The sequence below is a fragment of the Diceros bicornis genome, chromosome 26 (assembly GCF_020826845.1).
Source record: "Diceros bicornis minor isolate mBicDic1 chromosome 26, mDicBic1.mat.cur, whole genome shotgun sequence".
In the NCBI taxonomy this organism is placed as follows: Eukaryota; Metazoa; Chordata; class Mammalia; order Perissodactyla; family Rhinocerotidae; genus Diceros; species Diceros bicornis.
The window spans coordinates 7,531,135-7,559,072 of NC_080765.1; the positions used below are offsets into that span (position 1 = coordinate 7,531,135).

A 27,938-nucleotide genomic window follows, 5' to 3' on the forward strand; every position below is an offset into this window, starting at 1 on the left:
ATCTTTACTTCCAGGACAAAACATGATAAATCTATAGTACTGTGATAATACTGTCCATATTCTCACCTAATTTCTATGGCTCAAGCTGAAAACAGAGTAAGAGAGTGGCTTTGAAATGAGAGGAAAGGAAATTTGACAATTATCAAGAACGCCAGGCTGAAGGCAGCTTTTAATTTGATTAATTTGTAATTCATTTTTGGAAACGCTTTCTGAATATAGGGATTTCAGAGATTATCAAAGCTTCTTATAATTCTGAAAGTAAGAAGAAGCAGAGAATAGTAACACTATATGTTTTTAGTGTGTGGCTTTCATTCTCTCCTCTCACTTTTTGATCAATAAGATTATCAGAACGCCATATTTGCTACATCTTTTCTTCATTTTACTCTTGTTCCTTCCTATGCCAATTCTCTCCCCACCCCACATCAATGTGTCTGATGGATAGTGTGGTGAAGGCTATGGGAGTGAAAACTTCTGGTGTGAGTCTGTGTATAGTATCTGAGGTGTGGATAATACCAGACCTGACAGTCAGTAGAAAGAGGACATACGCTTGATTCTTGTTATTCGTGGTAGCTGTGTTCTATAAAATCGCCACAAACACTGAATTAGTGAATACTGAACCATTGCTCCTAAGGGAATACAGGATTCGGTTCCTCTGAGCCTCTGGTCACATTTTTGTCAACTGATCAATACATAAACTTGTTTTATGTGTGCTTCTGTTTGAAGACATCTTTTTTAATATATATTGCTGCTTCATTAACATTGAACTCATGGCCAACAGCATTGTAAGTCATGCCTGAATGAAGCTTATCTAACACATGTATTTTTTCTGTAAGGCACATCACGACCTTCTTGAGTTTAGGAACAGTAGACAGCACTTCAACACTACACTTGGGGCTATTTTATATAGCAAAATCACCAACAAAAAGCATAAAAATGTGAAAAAAGTGGCACTAAATAGACCACGAAAAGGACACGTTTATAGTATGAGAGTTGAAACAAGAAGGCAGAATGTCGCCTTGTTCGACCACTGCTGGGGACGTGTACATGGGGTGACTCAAGTTTTTTGTTGCTCTGCACATGTCTGTAAATGACCAGGAAAGTGCTGCGAGTATTGATTTGGGGGTTACTAAGATATTTTAACAAGTAGGCCAACTCACAAATACAGAATCCATGAATAATGAGGAATCAACTGTACTTGGAAGGCTAGGATTGGGGGGACCCACCACTTAATAAATATATTATCTTCAGCAAGTTACTTAGCCTCTATGTCTGTTTCCACATTTGTAAAATGGGGACAAATATTACATACCTCAGAAGTTTGTGAATTTATTGAGGAAAGTCGCTATCACATTGCCAGATGGATAGTAAGTCCTTGATGAGTGGTGGTAGTGGTATTAGTAGTAACTATTCAGACAAGTTTGTAATAATAGCAGCTATCTTTATTGATTATGTATTCTGATGCTCAGAATAACCCTGAAAGGGGGGAAGTGTTGTCTCTACGGCTCAGGTGAGAAAATTAAGGCTCAGAGAGGTTGAGTAGTTTGTTCCATGTTACTCATCTGGTAAATAGCTGCGCTGGAATTTGAGCCCCAGACTTGCACATCTTGTGGCCTGGTATAGTGAAGAAAGATTATATATGGCTTCAGGTCCCCAATAATCCAATTGGGATCTGTACATCCAGGTGAGGGCAGAAGGTGGTTAGGCAAAGAGGAATGCGTCCTGAGTGAGGGAGGTTGTACTTGCTGCCCAGAGTTGGAAAAATTAGGGCAGAGGTAGAGCCCAGAGTGATCCAAGTGACATGTCTTGGGATGTAAAGACTTAGAAATATCATAACTTAGATTGGGCTAGAAGCCAGGGGTGGCTAGAAAGAATAGAAGACTTAGCTAGGGTTCGGCTGGAATGAGGACCTGGACAAGGAACATTTTGTATTTGAGGGAGGTGATGAATTTGAGACTCTTTGGTATGTTGGTCATCTTCCTAGCTGTCCAAAACTGGACTTGTAAAGAATAGCACTTATAATTGCTTTCCTATATGTGTTTCTGACCTTCATAAGTCCTCATTGTAGCGGAAAGTGAGCATTTTGTGAAAGCTGCTTCTCAAGTACTCCAAATGACTGGCTTAACAGTGTTCTTTTCGTGAAAGTCTTAGTTCAGAGATGAGTCCTTTCTTTGGGTGGTTTTGGAGCAAGACTTCTCATACACAGTTATGTTTGTAGATGGAGTGAGTTGGGAGCCATCCCAGTTCTCACAGAGCCCTAAGTGTCTGCCCTTTGGTGAGTAAAGGCCTGCCAGAAGCCCTTTCTCCTCTCCCTTCCCAATAACGGCAGCAGCGATTTTTCTGAGCCACAGCTGAGCAGAGTGTTGTGAATGTCCAAACTCTCCGAGAGACACATGGAAGTTTTCTATCATTTTCTACTTATAGTCTGCAAATATTTTTCAGTTGACTACAACATAGCAATTTGAGAGGAATGCTTCATGGTGTTCTTGTGGAATGATTATTTTGTACATCTGGTTCAAATTTGGCAGGTATGCATTGTATGCATTTCACCAAATTGTGTTTGTATTTAACATCCATTTCAATAAATGAGTAAGTAGTCAAAAGCCAGGGTAGTATTTTGGGGATATGTTATTCTTACTTCATGAATCTCTAAGAAGTTTGTCTACTGAGGTTATTATGTATATACAGTCAGTACTACTATACATTTGGGGCAGGGGCCGGCAATTTCTGCTGAAAGGTCCGGCTAGTAAATATTGTATGCTTTGCGGGCCACATGGTCTCTGTCACAGCTATTCAGTTCTGCCATTGTAGCCATAGACACTAAGTAAACAGATGAGCGTGGCTGTGTTCCAATAAAACTTTATTTACAAAAACAGGCAGTAGGCCTGTTTACAAAATTTGGCCCACAGGTCATAGTTTGCTGGTCCCTGATCTACAGCATAGCTGTTATTTTAAGACCCTCATAACTTCTTTGTAGGGTTAAACCCCAGAATTTTGTGTGTGCAGCATTTTAAAATTTGCGTTAAAACCATGAGCAATGAAAGTAATGTTTTATAGAAAACTTGTCATCTCTTAGGTATTTCACTTTAAGAAAAAGATTCTAATACCAAGGTGTTAAGTTCATTGAACATTTTTTCGTTGATGGTAGGAAAGGAAAATTGAAATTAAGTGCCAGGAACTCTGACTGCTTGCTCACATCATACTAATTTTTATTCCATTACAAATTGTGTATTAATGATAAATTTGGGGGTATTTAATATCTCAGGATAGAAGGCAGAGATCGCTAATTTATTTTTCTCCCCTAAAATGTAACTCATTCTCTCTCCTTCTCCTCCTTTCCTTTTTTTCCCTCTCCCTGTCTTCTCCACGTGTTGGGTGTGAGAGGGTGACTATAAGGAGGCATGGATTTTAGAGGAGGAAGAGACAAGGGGGTCCTGACCCAAGACGTCACCACTTCCGATCCTGAGATAACTGTAAGCTGTAGGGAAAGAAAGGGGCAGTTGACGGCTCTCAACCCATGATCAACTTGTTTGACCTCGCTGATTGTTTAATCATGGCCAGTTAGTAGATCTGTTTCTAAAGAGCTTTGTTTTAATCCTCCCTTCTCCAAACACTTGAGATCATACCCAGAACCTTGTGCCACCTGGTCTATGCCACAGAGAAGTGCAGTGTTGATGTGCAGCTGCTGTTGGGAAAAATAGTGCATGTTCGAGAATCATCAACAATTATCCATCTGTTTCCCACCATCCCTTTCCAAACTGACTTTTACTGATTCATGTCCACGCAAATGTGTTTTCCTTTAGTTGCCAGTCTTTATAAATTCATGTTGTTTTTTTTTTTTCACGAGGTCACTCCTTTTCTTTTGCATGCTGTCATATGAAGGCCACACATCCTTGAAGCATTCATGATAATGTTATAATATGACAATAAGCCCTTTCCTACTGCACACACTCTCTCTCTTTGGAGATTTAGGTTGAGTGAGCAGAAAATAGTAGTGTGATGAAAAGATCAATGCAAGTGGGTTTGCAGAAAAGTTAACCCCTTGTTACGAGTAACAGACTGAAAACACAGACTTCTGACTGTATCCTGCAAACCTCAAGTGGATCGATGCCAGTTTACTTTCCAACGTTATTTTGATGACTAGCATAAAATGTTGAAAGGCTTTTGAAGACAAAACAACTAATCAATTGTATTTTAAAGATCCAATTTGTATCTGTGTCTAGATCTCCCTGTAAAATGCAAGCAACTGATGCATGGATCCCAGGATGGCCTTCCCTCCCCCTGCCCGCCCTGTTTTATTTCTGACAATATTTCCTCTCAATAAATCCAAAACCTGCCTGCCCTTTGAAACCCAACTTGTCTCACCTCCACAAAAACAAATAAACCAAAACAACCTTTCTAAGCATTCTCACAATAATATTCTGTTTCTCTGAACTCGTGCAATCTGTCTGTACTGCTCATTTTGAAATTTGATTCCATGTGGCAGTGTTTATTGAGCAAGATGTCAGTTTATATTTACCCCTGTTGTGGGTCCTACTTTCAGTGAGTTTACATTCTGTTTGGAGAGTTATATAAGTAACTAATAAAACATGCCAGTAACTTTACAGGGCAGTAAAGGATAGGGGACAGATGAGAGAAGAAGAGAGACTTGAATTGGGCCTGGAAACAGAGACCTGGATGGGTGAAGAGGAGGAAAAGGGCAGTGGGAGGAACCCAAGCAGAGGAGTACATAAAAAGTGCCTGTGAGAGGTCTGGGAGACAGGGGGTGCAGTAGTCTGAGTGTGGGAGACAGGGAGTGCAGTAGACTGACCGGAGGGGAAGGGCTGAGGGGGTGGTGGGTGATCCGACCAGAAGTGAGTGGTACAGGCTTATGGCAAGTTCTAAGTGCTGGATGCTAGGAGTTTATATTTTTTCTCTTTCTCTGTCTTTTTTGGGGGGCAGGGAGGAATTTGTATGTCATTTTGTAAGTGGTGCTGAGCTCAAAGGTTTCTGTTTAGGAGAGTTACATAATGAAGTGTTTTATTCATTTATCCAACAACTAATTATTTCATGATTAAAATGAATGAGAGAAAAGAGATGCCAGAGCCTATTGTAATAATCCAGACATGAGACAACAGTTGCCTGGAATTGAGTAATAGCAGCGGGACTGGAAAGAATGGATTTAAGATACTACTACAAAAGATGGATTGATATGACTCGATGAGTAATTGAATGTGGTTAGCAAAAGTCATCTGCTTTGTGCTATTGTGTGGTTTTCTTGCTGCTGCATTTTGTCTCTTGAGCTGAACCGTAAGCTCTTTTGGGACAGACACTAGATTTTATACTCCTTTTGAGGTAGGTGCCCTTGTCTTTTTATTCCTGTTTAAAGAATTTATTCAACACCTGTTATTCCACATAGCATGGCATTTTGTTTTTTAATAATTTTATTTATTTATTTTTTTCCCCAAAGCCCCAGTAGATAGTTGTATGTCATAGCTGCACATCCTTCTAGTTGTTGTACGTGGGACACGGCTTCAGCATGGCTGGAGAAGCAGTGCGTAGGTGCGCGCCCGGGATCCGAACCCTGGGCCGCCAGCAGTGGAGCACGGGCACTTAACCACTAAGCCATGGGTCCGGCCCCTAGCATGGCATTTTAAACAGTGACCTATAACTCCCTAATAAGATAAAGCTAAGACTGAAGGGTTTGTCTTATGAGAAACAAACACCACTTGTATTAGTCTTCAAATCGCTATTGCATTTAATGTTTTAATTGGGATATAATTGTTATACCATAAACTTTACCCTTTAAAGTGTACAATCCAGTGTTTTTAGTATATTTACAGAGTTGTATAACCATCATCATCTAATCTCAGGATATTTTCATCACCCCCAAAGGAAACCCCACATACTTGAGCAGTCACTCCCTATTCCCTTTATCCCCAGCCCCTGGCAACCACTAGTCTACTTTCTGTCTTTGTAGATGTCTGAGTTTGTTTGGGCTGCTATAACAGAAAGCCACAGACTGAGTGGATTATAGACAACAGACATTTATTTCTCACAGTTCTGGAGGCTGGGAAGTCCAAGATCAAGGTGCCGGCAGATCCAGTGTCTGGTGAGGGCCCACTTCCTGGTTCATAGATGGCTGCTTCTCGCTGTGTCTTCACATGACTGAAGGGGCAAGAGAGCTTTCTGGGACCTCTTTTATAAGAGCTCTAATCCCATTTATGAGGGCTCCAACCCTTGACCTAATGACCTCCCAAAGGCCCCATCTCCAAATACCATCACACTGGGGGTTAGGATTTAACATATGAATTTTGAGGGGACACAAACATTCAGTCTATAGCAATAGATTTGCCTGTTCTGGACATTTCATATAAATGGAATCATGCAATATGTGGTCCTTGGCGTCTGGCTTCTTTCACTTAGCATAATATGTTCAAGGTATGTCTATGCTGTAGCATTTATATCAACACTTCATTCCTTTTTACAGCTGAATAATATTTCATTGTATGGATATACTACACTTTATTTATCCACTCATCAGATGATGGATATTTGGGTTGTTTCTCCTTTTTGGCTATTATGAATAATGCTGCTATGAACATTTGTGTACAAAATTTTGTTTTCAATTCTCTTGAGTATACCTAGGAGTAGAATTGCTGTTTCATATGGCAGCTCTATGCTTAACATTTTGAGGAACTGCCAAACTATTTTCCAAAGTGACTGTACCACTTTACATTCCCACCATAAATGTCTGAGTGTTCTGGTTTCTCAATATCCTTGTCAACACTTGCATTTGTCCATCTTTTTCATTTTAGCCATTTCAGTGAGTGTGAGGTGGTATCTCCTTGTAGTTTTGTTTTTTAATTTTATTTATTTATTTTTCCCCCAAAGCCCCAGTAGATAGTTGTATGTCATAGTTGCACATCCTTCTAGTTGCTGAATGTGGGATGCAGCCTCAGCATGGCCGGAGAAGCAGTGCATCGGTGCGCGCCCGGGATCCGAACCCGGGCCACCAGCAGCAGAGCGCGTGCACTTAATCGCTAAGCTACGGGGCCGGCCCTCTCCTTGTAGTTTTTATTTGCATCTGCCTGATAGCTAATGAGGTTGAGCATCTTTTATGGACTTATTGGCCATTTGTATGTCTTCTTTGGAGAAATATCTGTTTAGATCTTTTGTGCATATTTTAATTGGGTTGTCTTTTTATTGTTGGTTTGTAAGAGTTCTTTATAAATTCTGTATACAAGTCCCTTACCAGAATTTGCAAATATTTGATTTACAGATATCTTCTTCCATTTTGTAGTTTGTCTTTTTGCTTTGTTATAGTGTCTTTTGAAGCAGAGAAGTTTTTAATTTTGGTGAAGTCCAATTTATTTTTTCTTTTGCTGCTTGTGTTTTTGATGCTACATCTAAGAAACCACTGCCTGGTCCCAGGTTATGAAGATTTATGCCTATGATTTCTTCTAATGTTTGTCTATGATGTGAGGTAGGAGTCTAACTTTGTTCTTTTGCATGTGAATATCCAGGTGTCCCAGCACCATTTGTTGAAAAGACTATTCTCTTCCCATTGAACTGGCTTGGCACCACTATTAAATTTTAATTTTAGTAAGTTTGACAACACAGTCATGAAATAAGTTATAGATATCTACTGTTTTAACAGATCAACTTTAAGTAAAAATTACTGTTGATTGGGTTTGAATTTTACACAGGTTGCTTAAGTTAGTGGCGATTGTGGATTTGGAGAGTATTGGACTTTTTCAAACAACACCATGAGAACAACTGATAGTGTCATGAAACTTGTGGTCCTTTCCAAAGCCACAGTATTTGCAGCCAGGAGATGTCACGCCACCTGTCCCCCTGAGATGTCACACCACCTGTCTCCCTATGTTTACGTACTGGCTTAGTGATACCCCTGATTTCTTCTGATAACTGTATGGTTTGCATCAATGAGGGTAACTCCAGAGGATTCGTGTATGGCATTTTCACCAGCCTAGTAAGAGTTCAAGACTCTTAGGGCCCTAGTGGTGTCCAGTTCAGGCTACATGTCAACTGCAGGTGGTTGGCACCCATGATGGCTAGGTTTGCCGTGCACTGCACCCTTAGGAACTGGGCACTTGCATCCACCACAGCATACACAAATCTGATAAATGACATGACCTGTGCTAGCCTCGTACCCAGGCTGTGTGCTTTATTGGGTTAGGTTAGGGTTAGAGGTCTGGGAGCTCAGGGAGCTGGTGTGCAGCACCCAAGTCTGCTTTCTCCTCCATAGCTCCCAGCGCACCGTGTCACCCATCTGGCTTAACTGATGGCTGCCACCAAATAGAAAGGCCACCTATTGTCTTTTATGTGAATGATAAGAATTTTCATTAAAGTTACTTTAAATATTAGGTGGTGTCACTTCCCAAGGAGAGCAGTATGGCTATTTAAGCCCAATTTTGTAAGACATAAAAATGCGAAAAATAAAAAATAATGCAAGGGCCACAGACAGGGAGAAAATATTTACAAAGGATATATCTGATAAAGGACTATTAATCCAGAACATATAAAGAACTCTTAAAACTCAATAATAAGAAAACAAAAAACTCAATTAATAAATGGGCAAAAGAACATTTTTTTCTTGAACAGACCTCTCACCAAAGAAGAATACAGATGGCAAATAAGCTTATGAAAAGATATCCTACATCATATGTCATCAGGGAAACACAAATTACAACACCAATGAGATACCGCTACACACTTACTAGAATGGCCAAGACGCAAAACACTGACAACACCAAATGCTGGCAAGGATGTAGAGCAAGTGGAACTCTCATTCATTGCTGGTGGGAGTGCAAAATGGTGCAGCCACTTTGGGAGACAGTTTGGCAGTTTCTTATGACACTGAATACTCTTACCATATGATCCTGGAATTGTGTTCCTTGGTATTTACCCAAAGGAGTTGAAAACTTATGTCCACACAAAAACTTGCATACAGATGTTATAGCAGCTTTATTCATAATTGCCAAAACTTGGAGGCAACTGTGGTATATCCAGACAACAGAATATTATTCAGTGCTACACGGAAATGAGCTATCAAGTCATGAAAAGATATGGAGGAACCGTAAATGCATGTTACTGAGTTAAAGAAGCCAATCTGAAAAAGCTACATACTGTATGATTCCAACTATATGATATTTTGAGAAAGACAAAACTATGGAGATAGTAAAAAAAGACAAGTGGTTGCTAGGAGTTAGGGGGGAGGAAAGGATGAATAGGCAAAGCACAGAGGACTTTTAGGACGGTGAAACTATTCTGTATGATACTATAATAGTGGATATATGTCATTACACATTTGTCAAAACCCACAGAATGTACATCACTAAGAAGGAGCCCTAGTGTAAACTGTGGACTTTGGGTGACAATGATGTGTCAATATAGGTTCATTGATTGTAACAAATATAGTACTCTGGTGGGGGATGTTGATAGTGGAGGAGGCTGTGCTTGTGTGGGGGCAGGGGGTATATGGGAAATCTCCGTCCCTTCCCCTTAATTTTTCTGTGGACTTAAAACTGCTCTAAAAAATAAAGTTGACTTCAAAAATATAATTCAAGGCAGTAGAGATTTATGTGTCAAAGGCAGGAAGTACTTTAGAAGTTCAGAAAAAGGAGAAATCACAGTTGGCTTAACAGGAAAGAGCTAGGATTTGAGCTGTAACCCAAAGAATGAATAGAATTTCAATCACCAGACAGTGGTTCAATGTGTGTAGCCTTGGGCAAGTAACCTCTCAGACCCTTAGTTTCTTCATAGGGTTTGTGGAAGGATTACAGGATTAACATAGGTGAAGTGCTTGGGACAGAGTCTGGCGTAAAATAAGAAATAGAGCTCTCTTCAGTAAATATCGAGTCAGCACCTACCATGTGCCATGCACTGTTGTTGAGCCCATATTCTAGCTCAAGAAATACTGGTTAGATGTCATAGAAGGAGGACAGCATACGGCACAAAGAAAGGTCCAGAGGTAAGAATTGCTACGTTGTGGTCTGGGAACAGTTAAGTAAACCATATTTGGGTGATAAAGTTGGTAAAATAGATCAAGAGAAATTTTTTTTTTTTTTTTTTTTTGGTGAGGAAGATCAGCTCTGAGCTAACATCCATGCCAATCCTCCTCTTTTTGCTGAGAAAGATGAGCCCTGGGCTCACATCTGTGCCTATCTTCCTCCACTTTATGTGGGACGCCACCACAGCATGGCCTGACAAGCGGTGCGTCGGTGCACGCCGAGGATCAGAACCTGGGCCACCAGCAGTGGAGTGCGCGCACTTAACTGCTACGCCATGGGGCTGGCCCCAGGAGAAATTGTATTTTGAACTCCAAAGAAAGCAGTTTGTAGGGCAGTGGAGACCCTTGAGATATTATCAAAAAGGATTTTGATAATGTTTTAAGAATAATTTTGATTTGAATCAACATGGGAAGCAGGGATTTCAGTTGAGAGACTGTTCTAATAGTTTTGAAATCATTGCACAGTCTTTAGTTGGTTTGTTTAATGGGCAGGTTATTTATTTGTCAATCTAAAATGTACTTGATCAACATTATAAAAAGTAAACAGCAGAAGTTTTTTTTCTTCCCCTAGTTTAATGTTATGACAGTCATATCAAACTTTATTTCAGACTAATTTAACAGGAGTTAATGTTTCCATGTAAATCACCAGTGTCTTAACAGTGTCTTTTTGACATTGGCCTGGGGAAGTGAACCTCTTTGCTATTGAAATAAATGAAAAAGTACAAAATGCTAAGAGTTTGTTTCATCTACTCAATAGGGTTCATTCTTCTTCTCCTTCTCTTTCTCTCTCTCTTTGGTAACATTTTTTTTTTTTTTGAGGAAGATCAGCCCTGAGCTAACATCCATGCCAATCCTCCTCTTTTTGCTGAGGACCTCTGGCCCTGGGCTAATATCTGTGCCCATCTTCCTCCACTTTATATGGGATGCCACCCACAGCATGGCCTGACAAACGGTGCGTCAGTGCGTGCCTGGGATCCGAACCTGGGCCCCGAACCCGGGCCGCCAGCAGCAGAGCGCACGCACTTAACCGCTATGCCATGGGGCCGGCCCCTTTGGTAACATTTTTACTGAGATATAATTCACGTACATAAAATCTACCCATTTAAGTGTAGCATTCAATGTTTTTTAGTATAGTCACAGAGTTGTGCAACCATCACAACAATCAATTGTAGAACATTTTCATTACCCCAAAAAGAAACCCTGTACCCCTTAGCTGTCAACCCCCAAATCCCCTCATCCCCCCCTTCCCTTTGCAACCGCTAATCTACCGGGAAAGAAATTTAAAAACAATTCCTTTTAAAATAGTATCAAAAAAAAAATATTTAGGAATAAATTCAACAATAGAAGTGCAAGACTTGTACACTTAAAACTGCAAAACATTGTTGAAAGGAATTGAAGAAGACCTGAGTAAATGGAAAGACATCCCATGTTCATGAATTGGAAGACTTAATATTGTTAAGATGGCAGTACTCCCCAGACTCATCTGCGGATGCAGCCCAGTACCTACCTATCAAAATCCTAGGAGGCTTTATTTGCAGAATTGGACAAGCTGATCTTCAAATTTGTATGGAAATTCAAGGGATCCAGAATAACCAAAACAGTCTTGAAAAACTAGAACAGAGTTGGAGATTCAAGCTTCCCAATTTCAGAACTTACTACTATGCTGTGGTAATCAAGACAGAGTTACTAACAATAAGGATAGACATATAGATCAATGGACTAGAATTGAGAGTCCAGAAATAAACTGTCACATTTACAGCGAATTGATTTTTGACAGTAATGTCAAGACAGTTAGATGGGGGCAAGAATAGTCCTTTCAACAAATGGTGCTGGGACAGATAATAATAAGTGGTGGTGAGGACATAGAGAAATTGGGAGCTTCATACATTGCTGGTGGGAATGTAAAATTGTGCTGCCACTTAGGAAAACAATTTGGCAGTTCCTCAAAATGCTGAACGTAGAGTTACTATATGACCCAGCAGTTCTACCTGTAGGTATATACCCAAGAGAATTGAAAACATATGTCTGCATAAAACCTTGTTACATGAATGTTCATTAGCAGCGTCATTCACAGTAGCCAAAATGTGGTAACAATGAACTGTCCATTATCTGATGAATGGATACACAGAATATGGTATATCTGTATAACTGAATGTTATTTGGCAACAAAAAGAATGAAGTACCAATACTTGCTACAAAATGAATGAACCTTGAAAACATTATGCTAAATGAAAGAAACTAATCATAAAAGGTCACGTATTGTATGATTCCATTTATATGAAATGTCCAGAATAGGCAAATACAGAGAGACAGAAAGTAGATTAGTGGATGCCAGGGGCTGGGGGGAGGGGAGAATGGGGAGTGGCTGCTAATGGCTACAGGGCTTCTTTGGGGGGTCATGAAAATGTTGTGAAATGAGATGGTGGTGATGGTTGTACAACTCTGACTATACTAAAAACCATTGACTTGTATTCACACTTTAAAAATCTGAATTTTATGGTTTGTGAATTATATCTTAACAAGTTGTTATATTTTAAAATGTATACTTAACGAGATACTGCTACTTTACGATTTTTTTTTCATTCTCTACTTAGAAGCAAGATCTAGCAGAGTTCCTTTTTTATTGTTTTAAGTCATATTTGTTTGCTTTTTTAAAAATACATGTTTCTCTAGAGTATTCTGACTTCCTTATGTTGTATGTCGATTTGTCACCATAATTATACCTTTTCTAAACCCACTGTCGGGGACTATGGTGCAGTGTAGCGCCTAGGCACCAGAGTCAGACAGACTCGAGGTTTTCCTCTTACAGGCTGTGTGGTCTTGGGCAAGTAACTTAATCTCACCTAACCTTGGCTTCCTTTTCTGTCGTGAGAACTAGATAAGATATAATCTGTGAAGTGTCGTTAATAATGTTTGGCACAGAATAAGCTCAACAAATTTTAGCAATTGTTATTGTTAGTTTTACAGTTAATAATTATTAAATCTACCTCTAGATATATCTGTCCATGTTGGGGCCATTGCTTCCTACAAAATCAAACCTAGAAACTTATTTGAAAAATAAATCTTATGTTTATTTTTCTCCTGCTTTGAAAAGAAGATAAACAGAAAAAAAAATGCACCAATAAATAGTTTAGAAGGTCTTCTATCTGTTACAAGGGTGATCCCAAGAGCTCTTCCAATTCAAGATTCTACAAATACTATGAGAGTCTTCTCCAGATGTTAAATTTTAAATGAATTTCTTCCCTCTTTCCCTCCTCCTTAACTTTCTTCCGTCTTGAAAGAAGTTTTCCTTCTTTCCTCTCCTCTATTCATTCTCTTTTTCTCTTGGACCTATGAGATTTATCTTTAATTAAGAAGCAATATATAGATAAACACATTTTCATGATGGAAGAACAAAAATGTTAGGCTCAAGTCTCCCTTGTCCACCAATTCCAAACCTGGTGTTCTCCCTGCGCCATCCCTCTATACTTCTCCCCTCCACCCCTCTCCCCTCCATCCCTCTATACTCTCCCCTCCACCCCTCTCCCCTCTCCCCTCCATTCCTCTATACTCTCCCCTCCACCCCTCTCCCCTCTCCCCAGGTAACCATTATTTACTTTTTGCACATGCTCATTGTGAGTCAGTGGGGCTGTTTTCCGGAGAGTTATTCAGATATCAAGGCTGATAGGGCTTCTGCCCCACCGCCATCTCAAGTGGTGGCTTCAGGCTTCGCGGAGGCAGGGAGATCTCTTACCTGTTGTTCTGTACTTTGGCCCAGAAGTGACACACACCACTTCTGCTAGAAGTACTACAGTCACATGGTCCCAGCTAACTCAAGGGAGTTGAAAAGTACAATCTTCCATTTGCCTTGAAGGAGAGGAGAACTAGGTACTGGGAGCATTAGGGGTATCTACCAGAGTCTATAATTTTCTTTTCTTTTCCTGTAGTTTCTGGTTTTGATGTTAGCCTCATAACTCAGTTGGAGTGGCTTGCCTTATTTATTTTTTATAAGGTGAGAATTATCTGTACCTTGAAATCTTGATAGAATTCTCCTGTAAAACTATCTGGGCTTGATGCCTTGTTTTGTGGGTAGATTTTCAATTACCATTTCAACTTCTATGGTTATTGGTCAGGGTTTTACTACTTTTGGGGCCAATTTTAACAATTTATATGTTTCTAAAAAAAATTTCATTTTGGCCATTGTTAAATTTGTGCCTGTGGTGCGCTCTTAGGATTTGTAAAATTCATTCTTGTGGTTTTATCTCCTCCTTCTGTCTTTGTGTGGTTTATTTGTGTTGCCTTTCTTTTTTCTTGAGCTAATTTATAAAAGATTTGTTCACTTTAAAAAACTAATCTTTTAAAAGATCTGGCTTCTGATTTTATTGACAACTCTCCTATTTTCTTTTTCATAAATGTTTGCTATTATCTTTATGACTCCTTTCTGCTTTCTTTGGACTTATTTATCTCTTGAGTTGGAAGATTAGTTCATACATTTTCCAACTTTCTGGATTTGTAATGAATGAAGTTAAGCCCACGCATTTTAATATATAATATTTTTTGTTTTCATTTGATTATAGTTTCTTATTGCCACTTTGACCTTCTTTTTAATCTGAGTTATTTGAAAATAGGTTTTAAATTTTCCAGATGTGTGGATTTATTTATGATATATATTTGCTGTGGAGTTTTGATAACATTTAGTGAATGAATGTGGACTGTTTTCAATTTGGGAAATTTGTTTAAGTTTCCTTTATAGCTTAGTATGTAGTCATCTTTTCTAAATTCCATGCTTGTTTGTATAGAATGTATATTCTCAGCTTTAGGAGGAAAACAATTTCATTGAGTTTTTTTTCTCTTTCATGATGTGGCTTCCTATAAACGTTTGGTGATTCTTAGTTATATATTCATTTTTGCAGCTGGGATTTCCCTTGTTTCTCAGTCAAGGCGCAAGAGAATGGAGGTTGGAGGCAGGGATGTGCCGCGGAGGGGCTGTTAGTCTGTGCAGTGCATGAGCTCTGAACTTCAGCCTGTGGCCCGGAGCCACGCTACTATACTCAGTTTTGCAGCTGGAGACAGAACCTGGGCCTGGGTCGCGGGCCCCCACTGGAGAGTGGGTGCACCTGATGAGGAGCCTGACTGCACTGACTACATAGCTCTTCAGACCCCAGCTCACCGCTCTAGTGGCCTCTCCTCCTGACTCCCACACCTGGAATGCCACAAGTGTTGGTGTCACCTTCTGCAGTCGCACTTGCCTGCATGTGGCTGTGTTGTCGTCTGTCTACAGCTAAGGTTTCCCTCTCCTTGTTTGTTCTCCATCTTTTAGGGATTCCTTAAATTTGTGAGCAGAGTTCTGTGTATTTGTATGTCTTAAATATCCATATATCATTCCTGTTGGTTTTTGAGGATGGGACAGATGGCAGCACGTGTTCAGTCTGCCAGTCTAGAAACCTAATAACCTGTCAGCTTTATTCAAGTTGGAAGTATGATCAGTGTGGTGTTACTATTTTTTTTTAAATAAATGAATGAAAAGCCACAAGATTTCGGATAGCAAAGCAATGAGCAAAGTAATAGAATGAACACTTGCAGGGCTCTGTGAAAATGATTTTGTGAATTAATTTTTGAAAATTTTATCCTCAGGACAGTCTTCAAAGCTTTATATTTTATGTTCTTACTTACTTTAGTGATGTCCCTTTTTCACTGCTCCTGTCTCTTCTAACATATATATGTATCAACCCGGAAAAATGCCATTTCCAGCCCTATGAGTTGCCTGGTGGTAGAGATTATGAATGGCATATTACTAATCTGGATGAGGACTAGAAAGTGGAAGTAGTGTTAGTGATTAGGCAAAGAAGTGGATTAAGAATCTTTGCTGTCATTACAGTCTTTCTTACAAAGTCACTCATTTTTTTAACATATTATTTATACACACAATTTTACCATAAAAGGAGTCATACTGTACATACTGCTTGTTCTATAACCTATTTTTGTTTTAATTTTTTTATTCACAGATTTTATTTTTTAGAACAGTTTTAGATTTACAGAATTATTGCAGATAGCACAGAGTTCCCATATTAACCCCCCCCACACACCTGCACACAGTTTCCCAATTATTAAAATCTAATGTTAATGTGGTACATTTGTTATAATTAATGAACCAATATTAATATATTATTATTAACTGAATATTTTATTCAGATTTCCTTAGTTTTTACCTAATGACTTTTCCTGTTCCAGGATCCCATTCAGGATATGACATTACATTTAGTTGTCGTAATGTCATGTCTCCCTAGGCTTCTTGGCTGTGACAGTTTGTTAGACTTTCCTTGTTTTTGATGACCTTGACAGTTTTGAGGAGTACTAGTCAGGTATTTGTAGAATGTCCATCAATTGGAATTTGTCTGATGTTTTTCTCACGCTTAAACAGGGATTATGCATTTTGGGGAGGAAGATCCATTCTCATGGATCTCATCACATCATATCAAAAATACATACTATCATATGAGTTATGACTGTCGATGTTGCCTTGATCACCTGGCTGAGGTCGTGCTTGTTAGGTTTCTCCACTGTGAACTTTCCCTTTCTCCTGCTTTCCCTTCTCTGCTCTTTGGAAGGAAGTCACTGTGCACAGCCCACACTGAAGGAGTGGGGTTATGCTCCCCCTTCCTTAGGGTGGAGTATCTACATAATTTACTTGGAGTTTTTCAGCACATTAGATTTGTCTCTTTTCTCCCATTATTAATTTACTCAATTATTTATTAATATCGGTGTAGGCTCATGAATATTGATTTTATACTTGGGCTTATAACGCAGTACTACTTTACTTATTTTGTTGCTCAAAATGTTCCAGCTTTGGCCATTTTGAGTTCTATCAGTTGGCTCCTGTGCCGCTTTGTCATACCCCCCTCAATGTGGTGGGATTTATTTTATTCTATTTTTTTTTCATTTTGTAATTACATGTTTTTACAGCTTTATTGATGTATAATTGGCATACTCTAAAGCACCTATAAAGTGTACAGTTTGATAAGTTTTGACATACATACATGACCACAATCAAGATAATAACACATAACTCATGCCTCCAAATTTCCTCATGCTTCTTTGTAATGTCTCCCTCCCACTCCACTCCATGCCCCCTTAATTCCCAGGCTCAGACTGATCTGCTTGTCACTGTAGATTAGTTTGCATTTTGTAGAATTTCATATAAATTAAATCATACAGTATGTACTCTTTTTTAGGGGGAGTTGTCTGGATTTTTTTTTTTTAATTTTTTTCAATTGATGTCATGATAGTTTATAACATTGTGATATTTCAGTTGTACATTATTATTTGTCAGTCACCATATAAATGCACCCATTCACCACTTGTGCCCACCCCAACCTCCGTCCCCTTGGTAACCGCCAAATTGTTCTCTCTGTCCATGTGTTAGTTTATATTCCACATATGAGTGAAGTCATACGGTGTTTATCTTTCTCTGTCAGGCTTATTTCACTTAACATAATACCCTCCAGGTCCATCCATGTTGTTGCAAATGGAACGATTTTGTCTTTTTTTATGGCTGAGTAGGTATTCCATTGTGTATATATACCACATCTTCTTTATCCAATCATCTGTCGATGGACACTTGGGTTGCTTCCACTTCTTGGCTATAGTGAATAATGCTGCAGTGAACATAGGGGTGCATAAGCCTCTTTGGATTGTTGCTTTCAAGTTCTTTGGATAAATACCCAGTAGTGGGATAGCTGGATCATAAGGTATTTCTATTTTTAATTTTTTGAGGAATCTCCATACTGTTTTCCGTAGAGGCTGCACCAGTTTGCATTCCCACCAGCAGTGAATGAGGGTTCCCTTTTCTCCACATCCTCTCCAACATTATTTTTTGTCTTGGTGATTGTAGCCATTCTCACGGGTGTAAGTTGATATCTTAGTGTAGTTTTGATTTGCATTTCCCTGATGATTAGTGATGTTGAACATCTTTTCATGTGCCTATTCACCATCTGTATATTTTCTTTGGAAAAATGTCTGTTCATATCCTCTGCCCATTTTTTGATTGGGTTATTCATTTTTTTTTTTTTTTTTTTTGCGAGGAGATCAGCCCTGTGCTAACATCCGCCAATCCTCCTCTTTTTTTGCTGAGGAAGACGGCCCTGGGCTAACATCTGTGCCCATCTTCCTCCACTTTATATGGGACGCCGCCACAGCATGGCTTGCCAAGCAGTGCGTCGGTGCACGCCCGGGATCCGAACCAGCGAACCCCGGGCCGCTGCAGCGGAGCGTGCGCACTTAACCGCTTGCGCCACCGGGCCGGCCCCTGGGTTATTCATTTTTTTTGTTGTTCAGTTGAGTGAGTTCTTTATATATTATGGAGATTAACCCCTTGTCAGATATGATTTGCAAATATTTTCTCCCAGTTGGTGGGTTGTTATTTTATTTTATTTTATTTTAGCATTTCCTTTCTGTCACTACAAGATGCTCATCTTGTATATTTCCTGCCCCGGTCCTAGAATTATCCATTTCCCCATGGAGCCCTTTTTCCTTTTAACGAATGATGATATTAGAAATGTAAACTTTTCCTAATTAAATATATCTATTATCATCTCGTGTCATTATATGTTCTTGTACAATACTAGGATTCTTTTTACTTTTAAAATAAACTTTACTGAAGTATAATTTACCTATAATAAAATGTACTCATTTTAAGTGTATAGTTCAATGAGTTGTAACAAACACATGACACTCAAGTAACCACCACCCAAGTAAAGATATAGAACATTTCCATCACTCCAGAACGTTCCTGATGGCCTTTTGCAGCCAGTCTTCCCACCTGATTCCTAGACCCAGTCCACTAGTGATTTGCTTTTTATATTGATTAATTTTGCCTATTCTAAAGTTTTATATACATGTAATCATGTAGTATGTACTCTTACGCGTTTCTTAATGTTTCTGAGATTTATCCAGGTTTTTGCATGTACCAGTGGTTTATTCTTTTTTATTACTGTGTTGTAGTCATTGCGTGAATACACCACCATTTATTTGTCCATTCACTTGTCAATGGATATTGGGTTATCATTTTTGGCTCTTAGGAATAAAGCTGCTATCAACTTTTATGCACACACCTTTTTGTAGTTCTATGTTTTCACTTCTTCAAGTAAAAGCCTAGGAGTAGAATTACTAAGTCGTAGGGTCAATGTCTACTAAACAGATCTCCAAAGTGGCTGTTCCATTTTATACTTCCAGCAGCAATGTAGGAGAGTTGTAGTTCCCCTGTGCCCTCACCAACACTTAGTATTGTCTTTTTAATTTTAGCTGTTCTAGTGGGTGTGTAGTAGTACCTTATTGTGGTTTTCATTTGCATTTCACTGATGATTAGTGATGTTGAGCATGTTTTCATGTGCTTGCTGGCCATTTGCTTTCTGGTCTTCTTCAATGAAGTGTCCAAGTTTTTTCAGCCATTTTTAAATTGGGTTATTTTTCTTTTGATTATTGAGTTGTAAGAGTTCTTTATATATTCTCCATACAACTCTTTTTCAGATATATGAATTATGAAGATTTTCTCCTCGCTGGGAGAATTTTCTCTTGCCTTTTTATTTTCTTAATGGTACCTAGTGTTTATGTTTAAGTCTGTGCTCCTTTTCAAGTCAATTTTTGTGTATGGTGTGAGGTAAGGGTTAAGGTTTATTTATTCTTTTCTCCTAAGGGTATCCCATTTATCTCAACTGGATATCCATCCCATTTGCTAGTCCGGAAAAGACTATCTTTTTTTTACCGCTTCACTGAATTATCTTGGCACCTTTAATGCAAATCAATTGATCTTATACCTATGGGTCTATATTTGGACTTTCTATTCTGTTCCATTGATTTTTATGATTGATTTATAAATATTTAAGTGTATAGCTCACTGAATTCTCACAAACTGAACACACATGTGTAATCAGCACCCAGATCAAGAAACCGAGGCTTGCCAGTTACCCAGACACCTTCCTCAGGATTCCTTCCAGTTGTACTTTGTCCTGCTAAAGGGTAACCATAGCCAACTTCAACAGTATATATTAGTTCTGCCTGGTTTTGTGCTTTATATAAATGACATTATATAATATATATTATGTCTTCCATTGAATATCATGCTTGTGAGAATCATTCATGATTTTGTGTGTAGTTGTAGTTGTTTTTCTCATTGCTGTATAATATTGCATTTTGTGAATACCACAACTTCTTTATTCATTGTACTGTTGATGGGCATCTCAATGGTTCTTGGTCTTTGGTTATTACCAACTGTGCTGCTATAACCATTCTACTATATGGCAAACGTTATGTATATGTGCATTTCTGTTGATTACACACCTAAGGGTAGAATTGCTGGATCATGACTGATTTTTTTTTTTTTAATTTAAATGATCTTATGAATCCAGTGTTGGCCACATTTATTTGAAATTTTAATGTTGTGACAAATTATTTCATTCTTAATACTCAGTTGTCTTAATGAAGGAGCATAATTCGTTGAACTATGTGGTTTTAGTTTATGGATGGATCAAGTTCTTATCTCCATCACTAACTTTGCCAGGTCACCTTGAGCAAGTTATTCAATCTCCTTGGCTTCTATTTTTCTCGACTAAATTGAGCATAATGATTTTACCCTGATTTACATGATATGAATAATGATTCGCTAAGTAATTATACAAAATTTTATGATAAAACCATGCAAAATAATACCTTTAAATACTTCAGTGCTATAGAACCTAGCACTATAAAATCACAAATAGGAAAGAAATTATAATGAATTTGTTCTAAAAGATTGTGTATTATGGGTTTTTTCATAACCGTGCATGCGGATATTTGCAATGTGTTACCTTGCTAAACTTTGTCCTCACCTTTGGGTTTTCTGTCGACCTTTCTATGCATCAAATTAATAAGGCCTCATTTGTCAGCCCAGTAACTGAAGGAGAGAAAATGCTGAGAGAACTTTCTCTTGCTATTGTTTATTAATTATTACCTTTTTTCCTTGCTTATTTGTTTTGGGTCTGGTCTGATTATCAGGTTGTAGACTAGTTTGCTTAATTCTTTGTTGCTTTGTTGCCACCAAATCCCTCAATTTCCCCTTTACTCTCAGCAGTTACCACCTTGTTTAGGCTGGCTTCATCAGAAGAACACAGCTTCATTTATATGACCAGGTCTTCAAGAGTCAGGCGGGTGAGGACGTTTGGATTTATGTGGAGTTCTCCTCCCTGTTAACCCTGGATTATCTCCTGTGAATGGAGTTCATTCAAGTTCCTTCTAGGGTGACAATCAAATGTAATTTACTTAATGACAGGCTTTTGGGGTTGAAATTCATTTCTTTCCTGACAAAGTTGAGTTTTATTTTATACTGTATAACCTTAGGAAGATAGTCCAACCTTGAGAAGTCAATTTTTTTTTTTTTTGTGAGGAAGATCAGCCCTGAGCTAAGATCCATGCTAATCCTCCTCTTTTTGCTGAGGAAGACCAGCTCTGAGCTAACATCTCTTGCCAGTCCTCCTCCTTTTTTCCCCGCAGAACCCCAGTAGATAGTTGTATGTCATAGCTGCACATCCTTCTAGTTGCTGTATGTGGGATGCGGCCTCAGCATGGCCGGAGAAGCCGTGCGTTGGTGGGCGCCCGGGATCCGAACCGCAGCCGCCAGTAGCGCAGTGCACGCACTTAACCGCACTTAAGCCATGGGCCGGCCGAGAAGTCAATTTTAAGCAGTTGTTAAAAAAAAAAAAGGATGCTCATAGTTTACTTTCCTTAGAAGTCAAACCCTCAGGCATGGGAAGTACCCTGAGGACAAGCACCATTTTTGTTGTTGTTCTTCATGGAATCCTCCGAGTTTAGAACAGGGCTTTGCCTGTGGTGGGTGATCAGCAGATGTTTGTTAAATGGATGAATGGATTCACCACTCAGAAGCAGCAGCTTTTACTAACTGACCTTGGTTTGTCAAGTTATATGACCTTTTAATTTAAAGCCTCAGTTTTCTCATCAGGAAAATGAATATAATAACAGTATCTGTCTCATGGAGTTGTGGTGTTGAATAAATGCAATCATGATGTCAGATGCAGTATAGTGCCTAATGATCTTGTAAGCATTCAATAAATTTGAGCTGCTGTTATTAGTTATACTCAAGGAAATTAGATTGCATTTTTAAAGTTTCACAAAACAATGGCAAAGTTTCCAAACCTTCCAAACTGTTCACTGTGATTCCATTGATAGGCTTCATCCAATGTTTTTGGCAGATGTATTGGTCCAGCAGATGTATTGGTCGGATGGTTGCCTGGGAGATAGTCTGCTTCCAGGGTGGTTTCGGAAGTTCAAGTTGCACACTGCTCCTTAGTTCCTGGTGTACAATCACCATGTGCTCACTTTTCAGCAAATGAGATAGTAGACATCCAGGCTGAGGTAGAGTTGGAGGTAATAAACATTACCATTGCGTATGGCCTTTGTATGAGGACATTAGAAAGGAAAAATAAACGTGTTTAAGGAGACAACGTTGATAATTAACTGATCTAGGAACTGATTACTTTTGGAATATAACTTAAAAAATTTAGATAAAACTTTCTCTAATGAAAACTTGAATTTTCCTATGTTGTAAGGCAAAGAAATATGTGTCCACCTGTAAAATCACCCTGATTCTTCATGCCTTTGTTTCACTCTAACATGATTGGAAGACATTCCATTTGGTTTATTTAAGACAGAAACTGGAGACTGGAGATCTGGAGATGGAAATTATTCTAAAAGACAGAGACTTTAAATGAGATACTTTGCTTATCTCCCAAGCCAAGGGGTCTGGCCTGTAATACTTGGGAAGTAATCAAACAAAAGCCAACAGTAGCTTTGGAAATTGCTTCCTGGGAGGCCTGTCTTCTTTCTTCACCCAGGAAGAAGTCTTCCTAATGTAGATTCTGTGGGGCAAATCCACGGTGTCAAGAAAAGCAACATTTTAGGATTAAAAGTTAAAAATTAAATATGTCCCTCAGTTATAGACTTTCTTGGAGTGTAATGGCCTGATCAGTCCTTGGAAATCATCCCTTAAGGTGTAAAAATGACTGTGTTCATTAATGAGGGCTTTGTTCAAAAAAAAGTTCCAAATGCCCTCTGGACTTTATTACTTGTTTTTTGGCATGTACTTTTTTTTCTCCTGCATTGTATTACCTCTGTTTCGATGCAGGGGAACCTTTTTTTCCCTAGTGCCACCAAATGTCACTCATGATACCTTAAGAAATAGCATACATTCGTTCTGAAGAAGATCTGTCGGGTGGCGGTGTATGCAAAGCTGCCAGGCGCTGACTCCTGGTGGAGTATGGGGTGGCAGTCAGTCACACCACAGTGGAGGTTCTAGTAAAACTATCTCATTCATTCATTCAAGCACTTATTCATTTATTTCAACAAATATTTCTTGAGCATTGAATTTATGCCAGGCCCTGTGTTCCGTGCTAGGAATGTAATGGTTCAGAAGAATAGTCCCTGCCGTCTTGGTGCTTATGTTCTAGTGAGTAGTTAGACAGGAAAAAAATAAAATTTATTTATTCAGCAAACATTTTAAAGTAACCTCTGTGTGCCAGACACCATACCAAGCTCTGGATACAGTGGTGAATACCAAAGACACAGTCCTGTTCCAGTGGACGTTTTTGTATGGGACAGGCAGACATGAAGCAGCATATCAATAAATAGAGGATTTAATTTCAAACTCTGATAACAGCTGTGATGCTGCTATGATAGTGTAATGTGGGATGGGGGTAGAAGTGGGGATGGCTGCTGAATCTTTCTGGATCTGAATAATTTCACCAATAAAGTGGAAAAAAGTGACACCTGCCCTGTATGTCCACTTGCCTCATCCTGTAAGAATAGGTAGAGAATGATGTATATAAAAGAGCTTCTGAGACTCTAAAGTCACATGAATGGTGTTAGTGTTTGCTGCTGGTGGGGACCGAAGGGGACAGGCAGAGGAGCAAGCATGTCCCCTCATCTCAGAGCTGAGCTCTGCCTCATGGGGGGAGGAGAGTTTCTGCCACAGCAGCCCTGCCTCGCGGGTGCTTCAAGGTTTGGGGCTATGAGCTGAACCCTGTCACACTTCTGAGGTCAAATAATTCACACAGTTCTGTCCTTTATTTTCTAATTTAATACATTGATAGAAGATGAAGCTGTAACACTCATATTTTAAGCAAGGAGGTGTTTGGAAAACCTGTCTCAAGCCTGTCAGTTTACCAGAGTCACCCGCACCTCCAGAGCCAATAGGGACGGCTGGTGATTGCTAAAACGTGTTTTGTTAACTTAGACAATTTTACCTGCAAAGAAGAAATCATTTTATCATCTAATGGTGTCTGAATAGTGGAAATGTGTTAGTGTGTTATGTGTATAAACTTATTGAGAAGGATTGGGAAAAGTTGTTTATTTCATTAAGCAGGTAATGGAACAGAGTTCAATTCTGTATGGATTTGAAGATTTTGGCATTTAAAGTCTGCTGATGTAACTCAAATGTGATTGTTTTTTCCTCTTAATGAAAATTTGAGGATTTCCTAAATTTGTATGAGAAGTGACGGATGAGTGACTCTGGTACAGGGCCTAGAAAATGACATGCTAGTGAAGCACTCTGATCAGGAAACCTTACTCTTTGCCATGAGCAGGGATTCTGTTTTTACTCTTTTTTGTAGCTTAAAGGATTTTTCCCCAAGGAGATAAAAAGAGTGAGTTTTAGACTTAAGTTAGATGAGATAGACAACTAATAATATACTTTAAATGCATATTATGTGCTGGTGGCTATCCTAGGTGGTAAATTATATTTTCTAATAAATGAAAATTTTACGTAGATGTTTTAAGTTAGTGAGATACCTTAATTTTCTATATTTTTATCACTGTTACTCTCTGGCTTGCTTTTTGTTTTCTGTTCATCATAATCCACGTTACGTGCCTGTTGTGTGGCCAGCACCACATGAAGCCCGTGTCTAAAGGGGTGGAAGGTGGGACTTCAGAGGAACTTAGCTGGGGGCAAAGCCACCCGTATGAAAAGTGATTGAGCACTCAGCTCTCTGGCTCTGACAGTAAACAGGAGTAAAGCGGCAACAGATTGCTGCTGGTTAGAGTAGTGATTCCCGGAGCAGTCAAAACATTATGTAAATAAGGCTATCCACATAAAATTGCCAACTTTTTATTTTGCCAAGTCACTGTTGAAACTATTACCATTTTTTGTTACCTCATTTCGTTAAAGATAGGATATTTCAACATGAAAAAAATAGACATAACACTGGGACAAAGGACAGGTGTTTAAAATTAATTAGTTCAGTTTTATGAAAACCCACTATATTGTTCTCACTGTTTTCATTTTGGCACTAGTGAAAATGTTATCACAGAGTGACGTTTGGGAGACGCTGGCCTGAATGGGGCTTCACTGAGAAAGTGGGCCTCGCCTGGCTCGAGAAGATAGAGCACAGGAAGAGAGAGGGCTTGTCCGGTGGATTGAGGAGCAGGAATGACCGCCCAGCGGGAGCACTGGTTGGGGCGGATGGAAGCGGGGAATGAACCCAACTACGCTTTGAAGAATGTGGGAAATAAAGGTGATACTAGAGAATGGGACACTTTAAAACTCAGGGAGAAACAGATTTGCAGTAAATACAAGACAGAGCCATTGGAGTCTTTTGAGCCTCAGAACAGGAAAATGGCATTTCAGAAGACTAATCTGGTGGCTAAGTGTAATGTGAATGGAGAGGCTTGAGTTAGGAAGGGCACGCTGCTCTTAGATTAAGCTGTGAGTAGGTGAAGCCGAGACTAGGAGAGTGAGTACAAAAGCAGGGGAAGGACGAATTCAAGAGACAGTTGGAAGAAAGAGAAGGTAGGATGTGGTGATACATATAAATATAAGAGGAGGGAGGAATAAAAATTACAGCCAAAGTTTCTAGCCTTGGAGAATAGAAAAATAGTGTGAAGTATTGACACAAATTAGAAAATTTCTTGTATGTCAACTATTTCTCATTAAAACCGGGGGAAAAAACCCCAAAAATGGAAAATTTCTTAAGATGATATAATAAAGTACTAAATTTGTGTTGATGTAGCTTATCCTGGGAGTGGGTGAAACCACAAATAGTATTTTGGGGACCCTATGCTTTTGTCAGCGACCTGGTAAAGAAGCTTGTCTTACTAATTGAATTTACCTCAAGTTAGCAAAACACTTCCCTTCCGTGTATTTTCAGATGCTAAGTGAACATCATGTAATTTACTCTTACTTTATCCCCAACATGAGGAAACTATGGTACGTGATTAGGAAATTATAGGATGTAAGAGACATGATTTGTCCAAAGTAGAGAGCACTTGAGAGTTGGAGTTGAAGCAGCCATGCCTGGTCTACACCGAAAAAATAAGCTTCATTTTTTGTAAAAGTAAATGTCTCTTTTGTTCATTGTGGTATCCCCAGAAACTCACTCATAATTGGTGTATCACATACTTGTTTAAAAATAAGTGGTATATCTAGACAGAGTGGGATTTTATGCTGTGTAATAAATTATCTTTTATCATTATATCTCCTAGAGTAGACAAAGAGAATTCTATCTCAAGATCACAAAATTATTCTAGTGGGAGAAATTAATATGCCTTTAACTAAAGTAGATTCAGTATGATCCTAAAGGATCTTTGCACAAAATTGAGGCAAAATTCTCTTTATGCTGACACTATTGAGACCTTCTCCACTTTGTGATGTAACCAAATTCCGCTGGAGTGAGCCTTAAATTAAAACATTGCCAGTCTTGTAAATATGAACAAAGATTAATCTTTCTGAGATGTTACCAGAATTCTTCCAGTCAGAAGCAGTCCAGCACCAGCACCTCAGAAAAACCAGGGCCCAGAGCTGGCGGATAATCTTGGAGGCTGGGGAGGTGAGGTTGGTTGGGGGCAGAGCATGACAGGTCTGGAGTTGTGCAATGGGAAGCGACTGTGGAATTTTTTAAAAGGAAAGAGACATGAGGAGATTTAAATCTTGAACAGATTACTTGGTGATAGCTAGTGTTGGGAGCTTGAACAAGGGTGGAGATGGTTTGAGAGAGATTGAGAAGTATAAGGATGACACACAGATTTCTGGCTTGTGCAGTTGATGGGTGTTGCTGGTGGTCTCTGAAGTAATGAATCTGCGGAGAGGACCAGGGTTTGAGGCGGAGTGGGAAGATTTTAACTTCAGTTTTGGACACTTTGAATTTAATATGAGAGCATTTGAGACATTCAAAGCTGTGAGAAAGAAAAGGCAAGTGAAGGAAAGAGAACATCACAGGCCCATTTGAAGAGAGTTGAAAAAGACGGCTGATTTTAAATTAACTTAAGAAAATTGATGGCTTTCCTATATCCAAATAACATTTAGAAAATGCAGCGAGAGGAACCCTCATGAGATTCATGATAGTGACAAAATCCAGAACACTTAAGAGTAAACCCAGTTAGAAATGTGGAAAACTGTAATGAAATACTTTAAAACCTCACTTAATGTTTAAAGACAGGCATTAAAGAACTTAATAAATGGATGATTAACTACATTCAAGAATGGGAATACTCAATATTGTAAAGAGGTAAATTCCTCTTAAATTTATTTATGAGTTAATTTTTTTAACTGGCTCAAAATGATTCTATAGTTCAATGGGAAAAGTAAGTATGTGAGACTATCCAGGAAAATGCTGAACAAAGAGTAATGATGAATTTCAGGGGCATGCATTTTCTGTTTATACATTTCCAAGTTTTCATTTTTTATAAGTAATGTATTAATTTTGTAATTAGAGGAACAAGAAGTAAAACACCAGCAGGAGCTGTAATAAATTATGATCTATCCACAAAATAGACTGAAGAGTGTGTGTGTATATGTGAATATATATGTACACATATATTGCCATTGGAAAGGAAGGGTGTAAAGATTATGCTGAAGAGGAACTATTACTACCAACTATACTGAAATAAAGAGGATTATCAGGGAATGCTGTAA

General features: G+C 38.9%; 1 protein-coding gene across 7 annotated transcripts in view; it reads left to right on the forward strand.

The window, feature by feature from the left end:
* SMURF1 (SMAD specific E3 ubiquitin protein ligase 1) overlaps nucleotides 1-27,938 on the forward strand; it is a 124,950-nt gene that overhangs the window by 48,315 nt on the left and 48,697 nt on the right. For 2 of the 7 annotated variants that reach the window (XM_058569273.1, XM_058569274.1), the window contains exon 1: nucleotides 25,354-25,542. The exons of 2 other annotated variants lie outside the window; for them this stretch is intronic. In XM_058569273.1, the coding sequence (XP_058425256.1) occupies nucleotides 25,458-25,542 (85 nt within the window). In that variant the 5' untranslated portion in view covers nucleotides 25,354-25,457. Of the gene's footprint in view, nucleotides 1-25,353; nucleotides 25,543-27,938 lie in introns of those variants that run through there. 3 more of the 7 variants (XM_058569277.1, XM_058569278.1, XM_058569279.1) reach the window with 2 other exon arrangements.